Source organism: Megalobrama amblycephala, unplaced genomic scaffold (assembly GCF_018812025.1).
Source record: "Megalobrama amblycephala isolate DHTTF-2021 unplaced genomic scaffold, ASM1881202v1 scaffold331, whole genome shotgun sequence".
In the NCBI taxonomy this organism is placed as follows: domain Eukaryota; kingdom Metazoa; phylum Chordata; class Actinopteri; order Cypriniformes; family Xenocyprididae; genus Megalobrama; species Megalobrama amblycephala.
The window spans coordinates 314,799-336,715 of record NW_025953344.1 but is presented as its reverse complement, the minus strand read 5'-3'; the positions used below and the strand labels follow the sequence as shown (position 1 = coordinate 336,715).

At 36.0% G+C, this 21,917-nt stretch overlaps 1 protein-coding gene and 1 pseudogene across 2 annotated transcripts in view; one reads left to right on the top strand and one right to left on the bottom strand.

Moving 5' to 3' along the window:
- The first annotated feature begins 1,129 nt into the window (after nt 1–1,129).
- On the top strand, nt 1,130–1,246 carry LOC125261140 (annotated as a pseudogene).
- Nucleotides 1,247–4,556: 3,310 nt separating this feature from the next.
- trpc3 (transient receptor potential cation channel, subfamily C, member 3) overlaps nt 4,557–21,917 on the bottom strand; it is a 38,207-nt gene continuing 20,846 nt past the window's right edge. For both annotated transcript variants that reach the window (XM_048179713.1, XM_048179714.1), the window contains 8 exons: nt 21,369–21,585; nt 16,291–16,524; nt 15,673–15,937; nt 13,287–13,482; nt 10,288–10,497; nt 7,573–7,656; nt 7,166–7,241; nt 4,557–6,894 (listed from right to left, as the gene is read on the bottom strand). In XM_048179713.1, the coding sequence (XP_048035670.1) occupies nt 6,752–6,894; nt 7,166–7,241; nt 7,573–7,656; nt 10,288–10,497; nt 13,287–13,482; nt 15,673–15,937; nt 16,291–16,524; nt 21,369–21,585 (1,425 nt within the window). In that variant the 3' untranslated portion in view covers nt 4,557–6,751. The remainder of the gene's footprint in view (nt 6,895–7,165; nt 7,242–7,572; nt 7,657–10,287; nt 10,498–13,286; nt 13,483–15,672; nt 15,938–16,290; nt 16,525–21,368; nt 21,586–21,917) is intronic.

Sequence of the window (21,917 nt, the reverse complement as noted above, 5' to 3'; positions counted from 1 at the left end):
CACACGGTTGAAGTTTCATCAACATCCTCTGCAGTCGTGTTGGAGCTTTTTCTAGAGGCTTTTTGAACACTGTCTCCAGTGGATTGTGATCTGACTGCACTTTTACAGGTTTACCATAAAGGTATTGGCTGAATTTCTCACACCCATACACAATGGCTAAAAGCTCTTTTTCAATCTGAGCATACCTTTTCTGGCAGTCAGTCAGTGATCTCGAACCATATGCTACAGGATGTCCCTCTTGCAAGATGACAGCACCTAAACCCTCTGAACTTGCATCCACCGAAAGAGTCACGTCCTTGCTGACGTCGAAGAATCTGAGAACTGGGGCATTGCTCAGTTGTGATTTCAACATCTCAAAACTCTTTTGCTGTGGAGTTTCCCAGTGCCATGCCACACCGCTTTCCAGAAGCTTCCTCAGTGGCGCACTGATCTCAGACAGGTTTGGAACAAACTTTGCAAGATATTGCACCATGCCAAGAAACCTCATCAAGGCAGCTTTGTCTTGTGGCTTAGGCATCTCCACAATTGCTTTGATTTTGTCTTGGTCTGGCTTCAAACCTTCTCCACTCAGTACATGCCCTATGTACTTTATTTCAGACATTCTGATCTTGCATTTTTCCCGATTTAATTTCAGATTTATGCTCCTGATTCTCTCTAGAAGTCGCCTGAGCCTCTGATCATGCTCTTCCACATGTTCTCCCCATACAAGTATGTCATCCATAATATTCACGACTCCCTCCAGGTCCTCAAGCCTTTGTGCTATGCACTTCTGGAAGACTTCTGGGGCTGATGATACACCGAATGGTAGCCTCTTAAAACAGTATCTGCCAAAAGGTGTATTAAATGTACAAAGCTTGGAACTTGCTTCATCCAACTGAATTTTCCAAAACCCATGGTTAGCATCCAATACTGAAAAGACTTTGGCATTTGGCATTTCACTCACCACTTCTTCAACTGTCTTGAGTGGAAAGTGTTCTCTTTTTTATGATGTCAGTGTCAGTGTTTTCTTCACAGTCCACTTTGTAGACTCTTTTGACCAGTCCTAACTCTGTGCACGCAGACCTTCCCAGGATAGCAGGTGAGTCTTTCTCTATAATCTGGAACTCAATCTCAGCTTCATTATCCTTGAACCAGCAGCCATATCACCCTGTAGCCCAAGACTGGTTGCCCACTGAAGCTAAGCAGGGCTGAGCCTGGTTAGTACCTGGATGGGAGACCTCCTGGGAAAACTAGGTTGCTGCTGGAAGAGGTGTTAGTGAGGCCAGCAGGGGGTGCTCACCCTGTGGTCTGTGTGGGTCCTAACACCCCAGTATAGTGATGGGGACACTATACTGACAAAAAGCACCGTCCTTCGGATGAGACGTTAAACCGAGGTCCTGACTCTCTGTGGTCATTAAAAATCCCAGGATGTCCTTCGAAAAGAGTAGGGGTGTAACCCCGACATCCTGGCCAAACTTGCCCATTGGCCTCTGTCCATCATGGCCTCCTAATCATCCCTATACACTGATTGGCTTCAGGAGACAGAGTTCCTCTCTACCAATAAGCTGGTGTGTGGTGGGCGTACTGGCGCAATATGGCTGCCGTCGCATCATCCAGGTGGATGCTGCACATTGGTGGTGGTTGAGGAGATTCCCCCTTCAATATGTAAAGCGCTTTGAGTGCCCAGAAAAGCGCTATATAAATGTAAGGATTATTATTATTATTATTATTATAACTGGCAGATGAGCTTTACTTTCCCCTTCGGCTCCATCTTGTGGCCAGAGTACGCCACTAACACGCAGTTCGACTTGCACAATGTCACGGATTTTCCTGCAACTGCTCTGAAGTCTTTATAAGAAATCACGTTGCACTCTGCTCCAGTATCCAGTCTAAAAGAAAGCGCTTTTTTGTTTACTTTAACCCTCAGGGGTCTGAGGCTGATTTGGGGCCTGGAGAAGTTTTGACATGCCCTGATATTTGTGCTTTTTTTCAGTTGTTCATAAACATATTAATGGAAAAAGTGTCATTACACTGTATTCAGCACAAACTAGGCTACAATAATATGTGAGGAACATGTATGTACATGTTTGTATTTTTGAAGGAATAATGTTTATGCGTGGTTATTGAAAAAACAAAAAACTTAAGTCACTGAAATAAGGCCAAAAAATATATATTAAATCTTTGTTCACAAGACATCTGGGTATTGGAGGTTGTAGACTAGAGTTTTTATGTAAAATTATGTAAAAATGATCATTCCTACTCCTTCATATAAAACAATAGAGAGATTTTAAATTTTCTAAAACATCTTTGGTCAAGAAACACAGTATGCGTGGAGGTGTGAATCATCATGAATAATGGGTGATTCTCACCTGAGAAGACAAAAGAATCACATAAAAGAGCTCTAATGAGCTGCATAAATAATGAGGCCTTTCAGTCAGATAGGCTGTGAAAAAATCATGTCTCAGCTCATCATGGTGTAAATCAAACATACAGAAAAAACAGCAATACTGTGAAATATTATTACAATTTAAAATAATGGTATTCTATTATTAAAATATAATGCATTTCTATGATACAAAGTGTCTGAACAGTTATGTTACCTCTATGGCATTTCATATAGGCTTTTAGCTTAAAAGCATGCACTTTTGGAGAAATATTGATGGATTCTCATGTTTATGTCAATTTTCTATACAGAGGAGTATTTATTCATTATTTATTGTCGTCACTGTGAACGCTGGATACTGTGTTTACAATTCATACTTGCAGCCGGAGGGCGCTCTGTGCACTTTTAGTCCACAAATGCCAATGCTAAAGAAGAATAGGCAATCCAGGAAATAACTGAACTAACAGAGGCCAGAGATCGCTAACTATGGCTATTCAAAACACTTTTCAAGACAATAAATACACGATTGAGACGATGAATGGATGTATTGACTGAATTTGCGTCTGAATATCGCTGGCTCCGTGGGCTTGGCCGCATTAGCGGATAATGAGCTGAATCAAGGACTTCTGACATGGCTCTCTTTTCATACAGATTACATAAAGAAAAGGTTTGTTTTCAATTTGACTTACATGATTTAAAACCTGACATTTCAACGTTTCTTTAGACACAAGTATAATTTTTTTGTGATTAGTATTCACTAAGTTACAGTTCATTTTCTGAGAACTATCAGATTGGACTTCGTTCAGAGGGAGACGAGAGATCACGCATCATGTTAGTTTTCTTTATTTTACAAAAAGCACAACATTTTGTATGTGCTCTTAATTGTATGTGCAACATTGACGGAGTATTTTGAGTCTCTTTCACACTGGTTAGAAAAAAACCGCGGTGATCACGCCGGCGTGACCGCTGACCCGAGGGAGTTAAGTGTTTCTATCCACTTGTCTTTTTCAACAACTGTGGCATCCGTTGCTTTATTAACCTGTTTCTCGGGTTTCTTTTCAGTCTGCTTCTCTTCAAGGGCACCCACGAACAGTTCGGTGTGATCTTCTTGTTCAATTTCATGAACTTTTCTTACTGTGAACCTTGTTTTGTCTTTCTGTTTTTGCGTTTTGCACATCCTTCCAAAGTGATTTTTTCGGCGACACACTTTACATATTTGTCCATATGCAGGACACTTCCTCGGTTCATGCCTGTAACCACATCTGGTACACTCCTCTTCTTTCTTTGACCATGCGTTTTGAGCAGAACTATTTTCAGGTGACTTCTTTGTTAGCTTTAGCTTGCTAATTTTATTCACAGTCACTTCTGTGTCCTCGTGGAGTGCTTTAATTTGGCTTTTAGTGACTTCACTCGCTCTGCAGATATCCACAGCTTTGTTTAGATCAAGATCCGGTTCTCTTAAGAATCAAGCTCTTATTTGATCATTGTTTACACCACACACTATGCGGTCTCGGATCTGTGATTCAGTCAACTGTGCAAATTCACATTCTTTGGCTTTGTTTTCTTAACTCAGTCACATAAGCATCAATCAATTCAGTCGGTCCCTGAGCTCGAGTGAAAAACATGTGCCTTAAATAGGTTAAATTTTTCCTCGGTTCACAGTAACACCTGAATTTTTCTTTCAGTATTTCATAATCATTTGCTTCCTCCTCTTCAAAATCCATGGTATTAAATACCTTTATAGCTTCATCTCCTGCAACATGAAGAAAAGTGGCACATTTTATCTTGCCTGATTTCTCGGATGTTCCGCTTGCAACTAGATACAACTCAAATTTCTGTATCCAGGTTCGCCAGTTTTCAGCGGTATTTCCTTCGAAACTCAGTTCGTTTGGAGGTTTTAGCTGGTCCATTGTGAACTTCTGACACCATGTGATATCTTTTAGTAACTCCTTGTTAGCTGTTTAGGCTTAATATGTAGGAAACTGAAGATATAATAAAAACACGTCACACCACGAGCTGTTCACTGTCTTGTTCTCTTTGTGTCAAAACAAGGATCTCTGTATACAGGGCTCCACCTAGTGGTAAGTACCAGCATACATCACAACAGTTTTTTTTCTTCATATCTGATATAAAACACTCAATATATTCTCAGAAATAAACATTAGAAAGCAGAATGGTTTGTGAATGGTGAAACACTGATTTTGAGTTTTGTGTGATGTGCTCAGGATGAAGGAAATACACACATTTGTTTTTTTCAATAGATTTTATATAGAAAACATTAAAAATGTCAAATTTAGAGTCTCAATGCTAGTGTATTACAGCAATATCTGTACATGTCATATTTCTTAGGTTTCTCTCTAAAATCATTTAATTGATAATAATAATATGAAAAATGCATAGCTTAAATGTCTAAATATACATAAATGAAAATCCAAGCAAAAACATCTGAATTGCACATATTTCCACACATATTTTGTTAGAGTAGCCCTGCCAGAGCAAATCTCTGATCCTACATATAAACTGCTGCAGATATACTGTCTAACATGAAATATACCATCTACTGACATTCATATAAATATAACATACATAATTCAGCCTCGAGTTTTAAATGAATGCAGACTTGCAGTTTGTGAAATTAAATGGCGCCATCTATGGACCAAAATGGCACTCAAAAACCCTTTACTACAGCTGATTGCATTGATTTTCAACATTCATATCTATGCAGCTCAGCAGTTTTGGGTTTTTACACTGTACAAATACATGAAATATGATCTTCACAAGCTCATTTCTCTTGAAACAAACAAACAACATCTTAAAGGAATAATGCACTCACAGATGAAGCTTCTCACACATCAGTCATATGGATTATTCTGATGCTTCTGTTCTTTCAATTCAAATCATCATTCAGTTACTGTATGGAAAAGTTTGCACTGCACACAAGGAAATATTATGGGTTTGATAAATGAAATAATAATCTGAATAATAATCAAATACAAATACAATAAAAAGTTAACTAACTTCTAGACGCAGCAACAACTGAAGAAATAATACTAGTAATAATTTGTCAGATCATGACAGAACATACAGACATTTACCCTGCATAGGTTTGTGCTAGAAGTCTCTCCATCTTAAAGTCCCCCTTTATGCTGTTTTAATGTTGTTTCAGAGTCTCCTAAAACAGGTTTATGTTCATCCAAGATCAAAAACACTTTAATTTTCTCATAATATCCACTGCAGCTTCAGCTCTTTTCTCTCAGTGTCTGAAACGCTTCGATCAAAGATTCGGCCTCTCTAAACCCCGACAACTTTTACATTCTCAAACAGCTCGATCACACCCTACATGAACGGAAATATCTGAAAAAGCATAAAGGGGCACTTTAAAGACACTGGACCACTAATATTTCATCTACTTTGTAGCTTCACAATTACACTAATACAGGAACGGATGAAGACAGTGTGCAGCAAATATCCCTGCTAAAGTTGGTTGAGAAATACTGTACATTACACTATATTCAGAATAACTTCTATTGTATATAAAACACATACAGATATGTGCAATAAATAACACCTGAACATAAATAAATGATGAGACAAAAAAGTAACATTTAAATAAATATGTTACACTCAATATTGCACTTGCAGTTATTGTTAAAATGGGTGGAGCCTACATGGAACTGTCAATCAAAACAGACCAGGCCAATCATCATTAAAGGGTGGAGCTAACATGAAGAACTGTCCAATTCATAGTTTTCAGTCACGTGACACATGAAGGGCAAAAAATCCATTGAACTGCAGCACAAGCCTGTTAATTTTAAAGCATTCAGATCACATCTCAAAAGAAAAACAAAAATATGTTAAGAAAATATAATCAGTATTTCAATCACTAAAAACAGCAGGACATTCTAAAATGCTTCGTTCATGTACAAAAACAGTGAAATTAAGAGATTAAATTCAGTATACAACTAATTAATCATGCGTACTATATACAGACGAGCAGAATGCAACGCTCTCAATAGTTTAGTGTTTCTTTATAAAGTGTTTTCTATGGAAAAACGGTGTGTTGCTTTTATATTCTGAGTTCTTCTGCTTGTCTGTGTATAGTATACATCATCATCATATGGTTTATACAGAATTTGATCTTTTAATATCATTACTAGTACATTCGTGTCGATGGAGGAAAGCCTTGTTTTGTCCTCCAGGAGAGCGTTATGTCACGTGATAACTATGATTTAAATTAAAGGTGAAGCGTGTCGTTTATTCCGTCATCTGCCACTGTTCAGCCACACAAACTCAATAAAGGACATGTTGGAGCGAATACATGGCTTACTTCTGATCTCTGCATAATAAAGTGGGATATATTTAACATAAACACGAGTTGACCTGCAGGGGTCAGTGCGGATGGACGGGTCGTGGGTTGAGTTTGTCACTGAGTTTCTGAATGAGGATTGACAGCTCTTCTGTGGCCTGAGACTTCTCCTCCAGCAGTTCATATCTCAGGCTGGAGATGTCCTGCTTTATCTCCTTCAGCTCACCTGCAGATCAAACATCAGGACACAATCCGTCAGGAACATGTGCGGCTAAAATGTACAATGCATTGTTCAAAATCTTTATTTATTCAATGTATTTGCTTTTAATTATGAGGAGAAATATGTTTTAGTGAGACTCAACTGTACATAAACGTCAACTTTTGAGTATTATTATAACATCATAATCATATCATCATCATTTGATTTTTATGAATCCAGTTGGTTTGTTTTTAGCAGTTCCAGAAACCCAAGAATCTCTCAGTAAATCACACGTCACCTTCATTCACTTCATCGTTCTCTTTGTCCACTTGTGCTTTCAGAACGTAGCGTTTGATCAGACGCTTCATGATTTGCTGTGAGCAGAAAATCAGACAAAAGAGATCAGAGAGATAAGAGAGAAATCTGCAGTGATGATTCATCATATGAGCGAGAGAAAGTGTGTGTGTGTGTGTGTGTGTGTGTGTGTGTGTGTGTGTGTGTGTGTGTGTGTGTGTGTGAGAGAGAGAGAGTGTGTGTGTGTGTGTGTGTGTGTGTGTGTGTGTGTGTGTGTGTGTGTGTGTGTGTGAGAGAGAGAGAGTGTGTGTGTGTGTGAGAGTGTGTGTGTGTGTGAGAGTGTGTGTGTGTGTGTGTGTGTGTGTGTGTGTGTGTGTGTGTGTGTGTGTGTGTGTGTGTGTGCGTTCTTGCCTGATAGCGTGTGGGTTGGTTTAAGATGCTGTTGAAGCTGTGTGAATCTGTCATCTTCATGCTGGACTGAGTGAAGAGGTTCAGCTGCAAACATTGAGAAATATTGATTATTGATACATACTGATTAACTCATTCGGGATGCTACAGCTGATTAGGAACTTTTCAGTAGATCATATAAAAAAATTCACAATGCTTGATACCAATTTTGATACCACAATCAATCCTGATATGCTAGTAATTTATTAATTCATTAATATCATTCATTTAACAGTTGTATAATCAATATAATATTAATATTGAATATCCATTTATCCATTCCATGCCCAAACCGCTTGTCCTGAGGGTGATGCTGGAGCCTTAATATTAATTATTTAAATATACATTTAAATATTAATAAACCAAAGCAATGCAATGAAAGCAAATCAATTCAAATAATTAAGTAAACAGTACACTCTAAGAAATGCTGGGTTAAAAACAACCCAAGTTGGGTTGAAAATGGACAAACCCAGCAATTGGGTTGTTTTAACCCAGTGGTTGGGTTAAATGTTTGCCCAACGTGCTGGGTAGTTTTATTTAACTCAACTGTTGTATAAAAATTACTGTATTGCTCGCTTAAAATGAACCCAAAATATGCTGGAAATTAACATTTATTAATATGTTTAATAAATGAGCATTTATTAATAAGATAATGAATAATAAACAATAAACATTTATTAAATTGCTTATTAATAAATGTACACCTTTTGATTATTATTGTTGCCTCTAGTAATTATGTGTCTGATTTTTAATTTCTCACCTATTTTGGATTCATTTTAAGCCAGCCATATAGTCATTTTTAACCAGTGGTTGGGTTAAATAAAACTACCCAGCAGGTTGGGCAAACATTTAACCCTACCGCTGGGTTAAAACAACCCAATTGCTGGGTTTGTCCATTTTCAACCCAACTTGTGTTGTTTTTAACCAAACATTTTTTAGAGTGTAACAAAGCAAACAAACAAATAAATAAAAAGAAATAGAAAACAAAAACAGTAGAATAAAGACGCACATGATGAAGTTTCTCAGGTCTCTGTCAGCAGTTTTAAGTGTTCAATTAAACATTCAGCGATTCATAACATTATCAAATGTAAAATAAAATGATCATATGTAACTTTTGTCCACCAGAGGGCGAAACACACCAGAGAAATCACCAGACTTTCTCAGAGCTGCTGTTGAAACTACTAAACATAGTTTTTGATAACTGGAATAAAGATGAACAAAAATAAAATATAAATGAAACACACACACACACACACACACACACACATATATATATATATATATATATATATATATATAGTTCCAGTTTTATTTTAGTTAATATTTTTTATTAGCTTTTATTTTTATATTTTCAGTTTCCATGTCATTGTAGTTTGTAGTAATTTTTTTGTAATTTCATTATGGGTTTTTGTCAATTTCTTAGTCTTTTTATTTATTTATTTATTAAAACATTGCTAATTAGGTATAATTTATTTTTATTTTAGTTTCAGTTTTCATTTACTTCCAGTTAATAACTTTAGAGCTTCACATTAAACGTATTTCAGTTTATTACCAAGACAACATTTCTAAAATTCATTTAGTTTTTTGACTAATATTTGTATTTTATTTCAGCTTTATTTCAGTAAACAGAAATGTTTTAATAGCTTTAGCTTCAGTTAATGTTAATAACCCTTTATTATTCTATATTAAAGTTATATATAAAAAATAAATAAAATAAAAAAAATGACAAAAGCACATCATAAAATTATTTTAAAAAATTACATTTAAAATAAAACTGAAAAAAAGCTAATTCAACATAATATAATATAATATAATAATAGTATAAATTATATTAAATTATGTGGTTATAATTTAACTCAATTTATTTTATTTCAGCTTTATTTCAGTAAACAGAAATGTCTTTAATAGTTTTAGAAATAATAACCCTTTATTATTCTATATTAAAGCTATATATAAATATATTATATTATATTATAATATAATAATAAAAAATGAATTAAATTTAAAATAAAACTGAAAAAGGCTCATTCAAAATGATACTATAACAGTACATAAATGATGCTAAAATAAAGCTGTTTCTCAGTAGTTGCTGTACAGACGGCCTGTGGTGGTTCAAATAAAATAAATCACAGTTTTATGTGGTTCTAATTGAACTCATTCAACATCTGAGAACAGCTCCAGAGCAGCCCGTTCAGTCGATCACAGCGGCGGATCAGAGGAATCACACGAGGACACAGATGATCGCAGTAATGCGGTTCCTCTCGCTCTCTCAGGAGATGAAGTGATATCTGCCCTGAGGACACAACGATCACCCTTCAGCTCTTCATCAGAGTTTGTTCCCGCTCTTCCTCGTGTCGCATCGATTCTCTCCGCAGGATAAACACGGACAGGAGAATCTGTCTTTTATTCGTGGAAACACTAAAAACCGGTTTTGCTTGAGAAATGTCAATAAGTTCATGACAGAGAGAGGCATTATGTGCTCTTTATTGGACAGATAGATCATTGTGGCTTATTCTCACTGGTCTTATTGAGAATAGAGGAAGATTGATGGAAAATTAATCATCTTGAGTGAATTATCACAGAGAGAGAGAGAGCAGGACGGATGAGAGGAGAGGAGCTTCATCCTTTATATCTGAATGGAACTGTCTCACACACACACACACACACACACACACTCACTCTGGATTTGGAGTTGTCCATGCCCAGCTCCACGTCCTTCTTCAGGCGGCGGCGGCGGCAGCGCAGCAGGTTGATCAGTCTCTTCACACACAGATAGAAGGACTTCGGGCTGGGAACGATGCTGAACGGAGGCGGGAGAGTCTTTCCGTTGTCAAAATACGACAGCCAGAGTTTAGAGCGGGCGAACTTCCACTCCACATCTGCATCGTCCTGAGACAAACAGACAGTTACAAACTCTATAAAACTATTAATCGCCTTCACATAACATGAGGAAGATCATCAGAGCCGGCCGAGAGGACGTAAAAGGGTTTACAGTTAAAGGGTTAGTTCGCCCAAAAATGAAATTATTGTCATCAATTCCTCACCCTCATGTCGTTCCACACCCGTAAGACCTTCATTCATCCTCAGAACACAAGATATTTTTGATGAAATCCAGTCATGTGACTGCAGTGGTTCAACCTTAATGTTATGAAGAGACGAGGATACTTTTTGTGCACAAAAACAAAAAAAGTAACAAATTTGTCTGTCATTCTCATATGTTGTTTTCATTGAAGCTTCGATGTTTACGACAGAACGCCGGCTCAGTATTGGCCAAAGCTGATCACGTGATCAGCACGACGCATGCGTGTGATGCTGACGCAGCCAATAATGAGTCAGCGTTCTGACGATGAACCTGGAAGCGCTGGACGTAAACAATGAATGAGAATGACACAGAGATTGTGGAATAAAGTCATTATTTTTGTTTTGTTTTTGTGCACAAAAAGTATTCTCGTCTCTTCATAACATTAAGGTTGAATCACTGCAGTCACATGACTGTTTTAACCACGTCTTTAGTTCCTTTCTGGACCTTGAAAGTGTTGATTATATTGGACGAGTCATATACCTATTGGATTTCATCAAAAATATCTTAATTTGTGTTCTGAAGATGAACGAAGGTCTTAGGGGTGTGGAACGACATGAGGGAGAGTGATTAATGACAGAAACTTCATTTTTGGGTGAACTAACCCTTTAAGAAGTCAATAAACAAGGCAAAAATCACTGAATTAACTTGAATTAAGATGCCTATAATCTTTTAAGATTTTAAAATAAAAAATGTGATTGATGTTTAATGTAAGTTTTTTTTATTCAACTTAATTTTTTTTAAACCAATAAAAAAAATAAAAATGAACAGAAAAATTGTTTAAACAATAAATAAGAATGTATTTAAAAAATTAAATTGATTAAAATGATTTTTATTCTTTGAAGCTCTTCAGAATGTGAGTTGAGTGTGTGAGGATGGTGTCGTCACTGCAGCAGCTGACCCGTCAGTTAGTGAGGGTGACTAGTTCGTTCTTCTGGATTGTTTTGTTTGAAGGTTTGAGTAAGAGTTTCATTTTTGTCTCTCCTCTAGAAACCTGAAGTACGGCTCATCTGCACAAGTGTGATTGCTCAGCGAGAGCCGAAACCCCGTCTGAACGATTACAGTGATCAAGAGCTTCACACACACTCCTCCCAGAGGATTACTGGAAACACAGAGGACACGCTTGATCTGATCCCAGACGGATTTTTGGCAAAGAAGCCTTTAATGATCTGTAACTCCTGAAAATAAAGATTCTGTGGTTCCATGAGGAATCTTTAACATACATGGAAACTTTCCATTGAACAACAGGTACTTTAGAGATTTCTTTGCACTGAGAAAAATGATTCTTTTAAGACCCGATCACTGAATGATGAACTGAAAATGGTTCTTCTTTGTCATTCATAACGAACAGGGAATGTTCTCAGAGCGTTCTCTCAAAGTTATAACCAAACGTTCTTCCGGTAACATTAATAGAATGTTCGTTCAAAGTTATCTGGTCTTTGATAATGTTCTCAAAACGTTGTTAATGTTGTGTTTATTTCAGCAAACAATTTACTTCATGCATTGAGTTTAACAGCATTAAATTAATCTTTATAGTTGAACTGAATTGTGCACATGCATTTTAGACACATTAAATGTTCTTGGATGAATTTAGACTATGCATGAATGCATGCACAATTTCCATGAATTTGATAAATGTAGCAAATATGTTTTACGATCCACAACCAAATGCCTTTCAACATGCGTGTGCAAAATCTGAATTAAATATGTGCAGCAATTTCTACAAATAGAGAATTTATATTAGTGTATCATAATTTGTGCATGAAACAAAGAAGATTTGCCTTTGTGGATCAAGTGACATGAGTGTGTGTGTGTGTGTGTTGTGAGATGCTTGAAAACAGTGAAAAGTCTCTAAATCCAAATGAATCAAATGAGATTGACTCAGAAAAGACGATATCAAGTTCATGGATAATTGTGCATGCATTCGTTAATCGTTGTATAATTTCACCCCATATTTTTTCTCCCCGCATGCAATAAACGCGCGTCCTTGAATGAGCGGCTTTTCTGCCGTATTTCATTCAGCTACTCAGATAATGTCAGTATGAGACATTATGGCAAATGTGTCAAAATAACAATTTAAAATGAGTCAGAGCTATAGAAATGTGTCCTAATAATTTCTTAAGCAAAGCTTGTGCTCGCTGTAGCTCTAAACTTGTGCAGTACGCTTTCGTCCAGATGTAATATAATGATAAATATATTATTTATAACTCATTCACAGAATGATTTTTTCATTTTTTAAATGTAACAACTTGTTTCAGAACATTCCGAGAACATTCAAAAGTAACATTTCCATAATGTTTGAACAATGATGAAACGGAATGTTCACATAACCAAACAAAACGCTTTAAAAACTGGACGTTTGTTTTTAACATTCAAACAACATTTAGAAACAACTTAATGGGAACATTAGCAAAACGTTCTTAGAAGATATTTTTGTTAACTGGAACCTTCATTTTTGAGAATGTATGATAAATGATGAACTTGTTCTTAAGTTTCATTTTGGCTCGAGTTTTGGCTCAAGTATCGGCGCTGGTGATCTCAATCTGAACTAATTTTGATCTTCGTTCAGGTGAAATCAGAGCGTGTGAAGGTAACTCACCTCTATCTCCTGGTACGAGCTGTTGATCATGGCGATGAGCATGTTGAGCAGAACCACCACCATGGTAACGTTGTAGATCCCGTACAGCACATAGCCGATGTTCTCGATAAATTTATGATCGTATTTCAGAACCACAGAGGACACTTCAGACAGCCCGAATATGGACCAGAAGAGCGTTTTGAAACTCTCCTCAACCCTGTGAACACAGACACGAGTTCAGAGTCAGCGAGAAGCTTCAGAAACACAGTGATGAGACGCTCTGCAAAAAAACAGGAGATTGAACACGTTTTAGTTGACAATTACAACACTGTTTCATGATGACTTTAAATATGAACTTGTTTAGCGGACGGTGTGAGTAAAAAACTTCTGGTTCATTAATTTTGCTTTTGAAAAACACCCAATTACAGTAAGTACTACAGTAACATGGACACACTGCATTAGTGTAACGCTCAACACTTCAGCACATGCTGCACTTTTACATTAAATCTGCAGGCGCTCCAGACAATGGGATGAAATCTTCTGGGATAGTAAATGTCTGGAGACTAGAGAAGGAAAATGACAGCAATGCAAATCTATTTTTCCTCCCTGGAGATCAGCTGTGAAAATGAAGATTGTCTCACACGGACACAAGTATGATGTGCTGGAGGAAACTCTGATGTTAGAGCGCGCACACACACACACACACACACACACACACACACACACACACACACACACACACTTGTCAGACTTGTTTCCTCTCTTCTCGCTCGCTGTGAAACAAACCTCATCCTGTTGGGCTCACTCAGCTGTGAAATGAGCTCAGCTCTCTCTGGTTCATCCCACTGACACTTCACTACTGTATCTGACTGACTGACCGCGGATCCTGTGTTTGAGTTCAGAAGATGACCGGCTAACACAAATATACACAATTACTGTGGCAGGATGAGGAACATACTCTAAAAAGCTGATTTATAAAAAAGGAAATTTCATTGAAAAAAAAAAATAATAATAATAATTCACTTGAATTAAGCTATTATAATCTCAATAAAAAAAAAAGTAATTAATTAAAAAAAATGTTTTTTTTTTTTTACATTTTCTTAATTTTAAAATAAAAAAATCTTTGTTTATTTGCTAAAAATTAAACTTAATTAAAAAAATCATTACAATAAATACAAATAATATAAATGTAAAATATATTATTTGTATTTACTGTAATGATTTTAAAATTTAATTTTAAATTAAGTTTAAATTAAAATGAAAAATTTAGTATTTAGTAAGTATTTAGTAAATTTGTAATTTAGCATTCTTTACAATAATTAGAAAAGTAAAAAAAAAAACAGAATTTCAACTAAAAAGTAATAAAACATTTTTTTTAATCATTACAATGATTTAACATTATGAATAAATACAAAACAAATCATATCAATTTAAAAATATATATAAAATATTTTGTATTTATTTTTGAATAATCTTAATTTTAAAATAAAAAAAAGATAATTATAATAATTAAAATCCACTTAAATCCACATTAAAATATTTTTAAAAATCATTGCAAAATCAATTCCAATAATATATATATATATTTTTTTTAAAAATATATAAAATATTTTTATTTTAAAATAAAAATAATAAAAATTTTAAAATATTTAAAAAATATGATTTTTTTTTAAAGATTAAAAGAATAATTATAACAAATAAATCCATTTGGAAAATATATATTTTTTTAAATCATTACAAAATCAATTCCAATAATGTCAATTTAAAATAAATAATAAAAAAATTCTTTGCAAAAAATGCAACTAAAAAAAATGCAAAACATTTTTAAAAATTAAAAACAATTAAAAATCAAAGGTTTTTTTTTTTTTTTTTTTTTTTTGTAGAACTAATTGCTTTGAAGTACTTAGAAATATGTTAAGTGTTTCAGGATGGTCGACTAGTAATTGCAACAGGTGACTATGTGATTTTTTTGAAGTTCACTAGTTTATCTGGATTGTTTTGTTGTTTTAGCTGTAACAGTGTTTAGCACAAGACCGTGTCCTATGACATGACCTTAACTATTTACCTCAACTACTGAGTTTTAAAAATTATGTAGTTATGCACATCCCTAATTGTACATATTTTTGTGAAGTAATGTTTCTTCAAACAATATGTTTCAGAACATGGACACTGACAAAAAACAATAGGATTTACTTTAAAACAACTTTCTTTTAAAAATTGCTAGTACATTTCCCAAGTAATTACAAAGAAACAGCATGTGACGCATTGAATTAAACAAGAAATTTAGAAAGTACAAGAAACAAGAAAGCAGAAAGACTGAAATAGTATTTTCTCGTAAAACACTCCAATAATCTGAGTTTTATTAATTAATTTGGAATAATCATATTTTACAGTTTATGTCACTCACGTGGTGAAGGCGGGGTTAACCTTTGCCCCCAGATAGTAGGAGTAGAGGATGAACATGCCGATCATGAATGCGAGGAAGACCATGATGAAGAGGACCATGAACTTGAAGATGTCCTTCACCGTTCGTCCCAGCGAGATCTGCAGCGGCCCGAAGCTCTCGTTGGCCGGCAGGATGTAGGCGATCCGGGAGAAGCTCAGGACCACGGCGATGGCGTACAGACCCTCGGAGATCAGCTGAGGATCCGACGGGAGCCACTTGTCTCTCGCTGAAAGAAACACAAATCACATGTGACGAACAGATGGGTAAAGTTTTAGTTTTGCCTTCCAACGAGCCGAAATAAATAATTCAGAAATTATTGACATTAATGTTTATTTTGTTTCAAGTAACAAAAATGCTTTTTAAGGTTTTAGTTAACGATTGCTGTCTAATAGTAAGAGGTTAATCAAAGGTTAAACTCGGTCTTGATCAACCATTTATTTTCTAAATGACTATGGTGTGCACAGCAATCAGCAAATCCTTTCATGTAGAAAAATTCAGTGCTTTTAATCACAATACTGCCAAAACTCATGTATATTTCAATGATTTAAGACACTCAGAGTCACTGCAGATTCTCCTCACCGTAGGTGTAATATCTGACGTCCGGCGGCAGCGTGACCAGCGACAGGTCTGGAGCGTGGATATTCTCATCCACATACTCCTGGGCTTTCATGGCCTGCATGAAGGCGAAAAACCGGGCGGTGAACGCTGCGATGAAGATGGAGAGCATGCCGAAATCCAGAACGTTCCAGAGCTGCATGACGTATTCCCTCGGCCCCTCCGTCCACAGCTCTTTACACTCCGACCACATCATTCCTGCAGGAACACAGTGATGGTCAGCCATGAATTATCATTATCAGCTGTCAGCGTCCACAGCAGTAGAGTATGGGGTGGTTAAAATAGAAAGAAACTTAAACTAAACCGTTTCTTGTGATGAACGCTAAACTCAAGCAATTCAAACGTCTCTTCAAATTTACCAAACATTTAATGAACGCTGCAAAACATGATGTTCTTCCTCAGCATTTCTGTCTTGTTTTCCAGCACAAATATTTAATCATTCTTAAATTAAGATAAATTTACTGGAGAAGCAAAATGAAGATAATAAATGTTATTTTCTAGTTTTTAATTTGAGATACGAGGAGATAAGAGATGAGGGAGAGATAAAGAGACAGAGAGAATTATTCAGACAATCAAAGAGCTGCAGAATTACAGTATGATGGAGCCTCAGCGAATTCTGTTAGATGAACTTCATTTGCCTTATACTTTAATTTTTAATCTAGGTTAGAAGACTGCCGAAGGAAATCCAAGTAATACTTCACTCAGTTCAATCAGACACTGAAAGCATGCTGGGATATAGAGAGGTGATTTCATCTCCAAAACTATAAATTACTTCACCAGACTCCCACAAGAGAAGCCATCGGACTGAGAACAGTGACAGGAGCTTGAGTTAAAGAGAGAAGGTCAGGGTGTGTTCAGAAGGGTCAGACTGAGCCTCAACCATCACCACAATATAATTAAACTTCCACACACACACTCCTCATGTTACACTCGTACGAGCACGATGATCACATTCGGCACTTCAACAGAACATTTTGAACGCACACTGTGACCGAACGTTCCAAACACGCATTTTTAACTGAACATTCTGAACTCACACTTTGAATGAACAAACATTCTAAACACACACTTCAAATGAACATTCCAAACATACACTTTGATGAACAAACATTCCGAACACACACTTTGAATGAACATTCCAAATGAACTTCGAATGAACATTCTGAACAAACACTTTGATGAACAAACATTCCAAACACACACTTTGATGAACAAACATTCCAAACACACACTTTGATGAACAAACATTCCAAACACACACTTTGAATGAACAAACATTCTAAACACACACTTCAAACGAACATTCCAAACACACACTTTGATGAACAAACATTCCAAACACACACTTTGAATGAACATTCCAAATAAACTTCGAACGAACATTCTGAACACACTTTGACGAACGAACAAACATTCCAAACACACACTTTGACAAACATTCCAAACTCACACTTTGAATGAACAAACATTCTAAATACACACTTCAAACGAACATTCAAAACATACACTTTGAATGAACGAACATTCTGAACACACACTTTGACAAACAAACATTCCAAACACACACTTTGACGAACGAACATTCCGAACACACACTTCAAACGAACATTCCAAACATACACTTTGATGAACAAACATTCTGAACACACACTTTGATGAACAAACATTCCAAACACACACTTTGATGAACAAACATTCCAAACACACACTTTGATGAACAAACATTCTAAACACACACTTCAAACGAACATTCCAAACATACACTTTGATGAACAAACATTCCGAACACACACTTTGAATGAACATTCCAAATGAACTTCGAATGAACATTCTGAACACACACTTTGATGAAAAAACATTCCAAACATACACTTTGATGAACAAACATTCCGAACACACACTTTGATGAACAAACATTCCAAACACACACTTTGATGAACAAACATTCCGAACATACACTTTGATGAACAAACATTCCAAACACACACTTTGAATGAACATTCCAAATAAACTTCGAACGAACATTCTGAACGCACTTTGACGAACGAACAAACATTCCAAACACACACTTTGACAAACATTCCAAACTCACACTTTGAATGAACAAACATTCTAAATACACACTTCAAACGAACATTCAAAACATACACTTTGAATGAACGAACATTCTGAACACAAACTTTGACAAACAAACATTCCAAACACACACTTTGATGAACAAACATTCCAAACACAAACTTTGAATGAACATTCCAAATGAACTTTGACGAACAAACATTCCAAACACACTTTGACGAACTAACATTCCAAACACACACTTTGACTGAACATTCTGAACTCACACTTCGAATGAATGAACATTCTAAATACACATTTCAAACGAACATTCCAAACACACACTTTGAATGAACGAACATTCTGAACACACATTTTGACGAACAAACATTCCAAACACATTTTGACGAACAAACATTCCAAACACACTTTGACGAACTAACATTCCAAACACACACTTTGACTGAACATTCTGAACTCACACTTCGAATGAATGAACATTCTAAATACACACTTCAAACGAACATTCCAAACACACACTTTGAATGAACGAACATTCTGAACACACATTTTGACGAACAAACATTCCAAACACATTTTGATGAACAAACATTCCAAATGAACTTCGCACGAACATTCTGAACACACACTTTGACGAACGAACATTCCAAACACACACTTTGACTGAACATTCTAAACACACACTTCAAACGAACATTCTAAATACACACTTCAAACGAACATTCTAAATACACACTTCAAACGAACATTCTAAATACACACTTCAAACGAACATTCTAAATACACACTTCAAACGAACATTCTAAATACACACTTCAAACGAACATTCTAAATACACACTTCAAACGAACATTCTGAACACACACTTCGACGAATGAACATTCCAAACACACACTTTGATGAACAAACATTCCAAACACACACTTTGACGAACTAACATTCCAAACACACACTTTGACTGAACATTCTAAACACACACTTCAAACGAACATTCTAAATACACACTTCAAACGAACATTCTAAATACACACTTCAAACGAACATTCTAAATACACACTTCAAACGAACATTCTAAATACACACTTCAAACGAACATTCCAAACACACACTTTGAATGAACGAACATACCAAACACATTTTGACGAACTAACATTCGAAACACAATTTGATGAACAAACATTCTAAATGAACTTCGCACGAACATTCTGAACACACACTTCGACGAATGAACATTCCAAACACACACTTTGATGAACAAACATTCCAAACACACACTTTGACGAACTAACATTCCAAACACACACTTTGACTGAACATTCTAAACACACACTTCAAACGAACATTCCAAACACACACTTTGAATGAAAGAACATTCAGAACACACACTTCGAACGAACATTCTAAACTAATAATGCACCAACATTCTGACCATTTCATTCTCTCCATCCATCTTTATACTTCAAAATAAACAAAGACATGCAGGAATACTAATCTCAGTTTGGCGCGCACACCAATACGACAGGAAACAAGGAACTGTGAGTCTTTCAATGAAAACAAAATTGACAATTCTTATTTTATTATGGAATTTCGCAGTATTTATTATAAATGATTTATCGGTGCACATCACTAACGGACTCCACGCATGGTCACTTCCACAATCCAAGCAGGTTCGATCGGTTAACACACTCAACCGTGAGGATGGCCTTTTCACGCAAACATGTCAAATGTGTCATCATTTACTGAAAGCCTGTCACTCTGCTACTATCACAGTGGAAACCAAACAACACTTGTGGATTTTTGCACCATGCAAGAGAACAAGTCACATGTCATGAATAATTAAGTGGCACTGCAGCAAAATCCTGTGATTCTGACTCAAACCTGGAAGATGAAAACAGTCCAAAAAAAATCTCTGAACGCACTGCTTTCTTCTTAAAACAACAAGTAACAGACGCAAACATCATGTGCAACACGTATCTGTTTCAGCAGCTAAAGACTTCCTCTACTTCAGCATCTCATCCTGACTGAAACAGCCAAACATTTTCTTACATCAGATGTAATGAGGTGCGCTCAGTGTGGCTGAACTCTCTGAACCACAAACCAAATGGGAAAATGTTCTGAACTCAATTCAATCTGTGCTTAGCCCTCTCAATGATGCATTGCCCGCGAAAAGCCTCGCATTACTGGATCCATTTCACAATACGACAATGATGAATGAACACGCCTCGTTGTGAATGGCTAAAAAATGATATGCTGAACAGAGCTTGTTTGCTTGCTTTTTTTTTTCTTAAAGAGAGTGTGAAACTGTGCCTTCCTGAACGATAAGATACTAGATTCACTACAGTCAAGATGCCCTTTAAAAAACAAAAGTAGTAAGCCACACTACAAGTTACTAAAATATACATAAACTCATAAAGGCTGTTTAAGGAGGAATACATTTTAATATATAACTAGTGGAAAATATATAACAAATGGTTACACTACTGTTTCAAAGCAGGTTAGAAAAAGCTTCACTGTTCTGGAAACAGATGAGCAATGGTCGGCCATGCTACTAAAAACTGTAGTAATGTTAGTAGCGTTTAGTAAGTTATTGCCCAGAACTGGTCAGGGAGGAAATGAGTGTTTAAGAAAACATGATTTTCAGTCAATTCAGAGGCTCTAATCCACTCAAACTCTCTCTCTCTCTGTGTCAGTCTCTTCAGGACAAAACGATTGAAAGGTTCATTGATCATCCTGCTTTGGTCCTCGACCGAGGAACTCTATTTCTGACAGTGCAGGAAAGAAATGTACTAGTCTCTTAATGAAATATCCTATATTACTAAAACTGACCAAATTTTGTATACATGAAAGAACAGTCACAAATCAGATCTCTTCAATATCTCAATTGTCAAATGTCTAAATCTAGTTGTACAGAAGGATATTATGATCATATACATGAAATAATATTAATTACAAAAGTGGTGCATTACCTGCTACCCAGACCATGATCAGTATTTCTGTCCACGAGAACTGTGTGGTCTTGACTCTGAAGATCTGCAGCGGGTAGTCGGTTACGGTGACGTTGGGAAGGGTGGTGATGCCTTCAAACCGATCGGACGCATTGAACACCAGTAGACACAGGAAGATGATAAAGGAGGCCGCGTGAGCAACAAACTTCATAAAAGGACTGCGTAGCATTTTACCAAGCTGAGAAAACATGGAAAAGATCAACAAATATGTTTAAACACAAACACAGACTCTATACACTGAAAAAAAAATGATGTAGGATTTACTTTTCGAAACAATTATCACTCAGAAATTGCTAGTGATTTTTACAAACAATTACATGGAAACAACAAGTAACACACTGAAATAAACATGACATTTTGAAGTAGAAAGAATAAAACGTACTCCAATAAGCCTTCAATTTCATATTTTACATTGTAGCTTAATTATGGCATATATAGCAATAAAAGTGACTTCAGAGTTGACAGCTGCAGAAAATACAACTAAAATGGACTGATAAAGGAATAGTAGGA